The sequence below is a fragment of the Trichinella spiralis genome (assembly GCF_000181795.1).
Source record: "Trichinella spiralis strain ISS 195 chromosome Unknown Scfld5516, whole genome shotgun sequence".
In the NCBI taxonomy this organism is placed as follows: Eukaryota; Metazoa; Nematoda; class Enoplea; order Trichinellida; family Trichinellidae; genus Trichinella; species Trichinella spiralis.
Genome location: NW_003532455.1, coordinates 1 through 518, shown reverse-complemented (window position 1 = coordinate 518; position 518 = coordinate 1). Strand labels below are relative to the sequence as shown.

The 518-nt window shown below is 46.7% G+C and overlaps 1 protein-coding gene across 1 annotated transcript; it reads right to left on the bottom strand.

Annotated features, from left to right (window-relative positions):
- Positions 1-6: 6 nt before the first annotated feature.
- Tsp_15210 (conserved hypothetical protein) lies at positions 7-498 on the bottom strand (the record flags this gene model as incomplete). The annotated part of the gene is made up of 2 exons (XM_003366727.1): positions 7-72; positions 362-498. A coding segment is annotated over one exon (105 nt), but the record flags the coding sequence as incomplete, so codon positions are not given.
- Between the last annotated feature and the right edge of the window lie 20 nt (positions 499-518).

The window sequence follows — 518 nt, the reverse complement described above, 5'->3', positions numbered from 1 at the left end:
CTGAGCTTACCTTAGGACACCTGCGTTATCGTTTAACAGATGTACCGCCCCAGTCAAACTCCCCGTCTGACACTGTTTCCGGAGCGAATCACTTCAAGCCTATCGCCGATCATCCATTGTGACCACATCACACACTGGGATAACCCAGTACAACAATGCGCCAAATGAAGACACAAAGCGACGGCTGTAAACAAAGCTTCAATCCAACATGAAAACAATGACCAACAGCGACATAAACGCCGCCAAATTGGCCACAATTTTTTCGCTTTACCGAATAAGTAAAGAAACGATCAAAGTAGTGGTATTTCATTGGCGATCACCGGACCATCGCGTGAACGATGGCAAATTGACAATCTCCCACCTATGCTACACCTTTCATGTCTCTTCACAGAGTCAGACTAGAGTCAAGCTCAACAGGGTCTTCTTTCCCCGCTGATTTTGCCAAGCCCGTTCCCTTGGCTGTGGTTTCGCTAGATAGTAGATAGGGACAGAAGGAATCTTGTTGATCCATTCATACC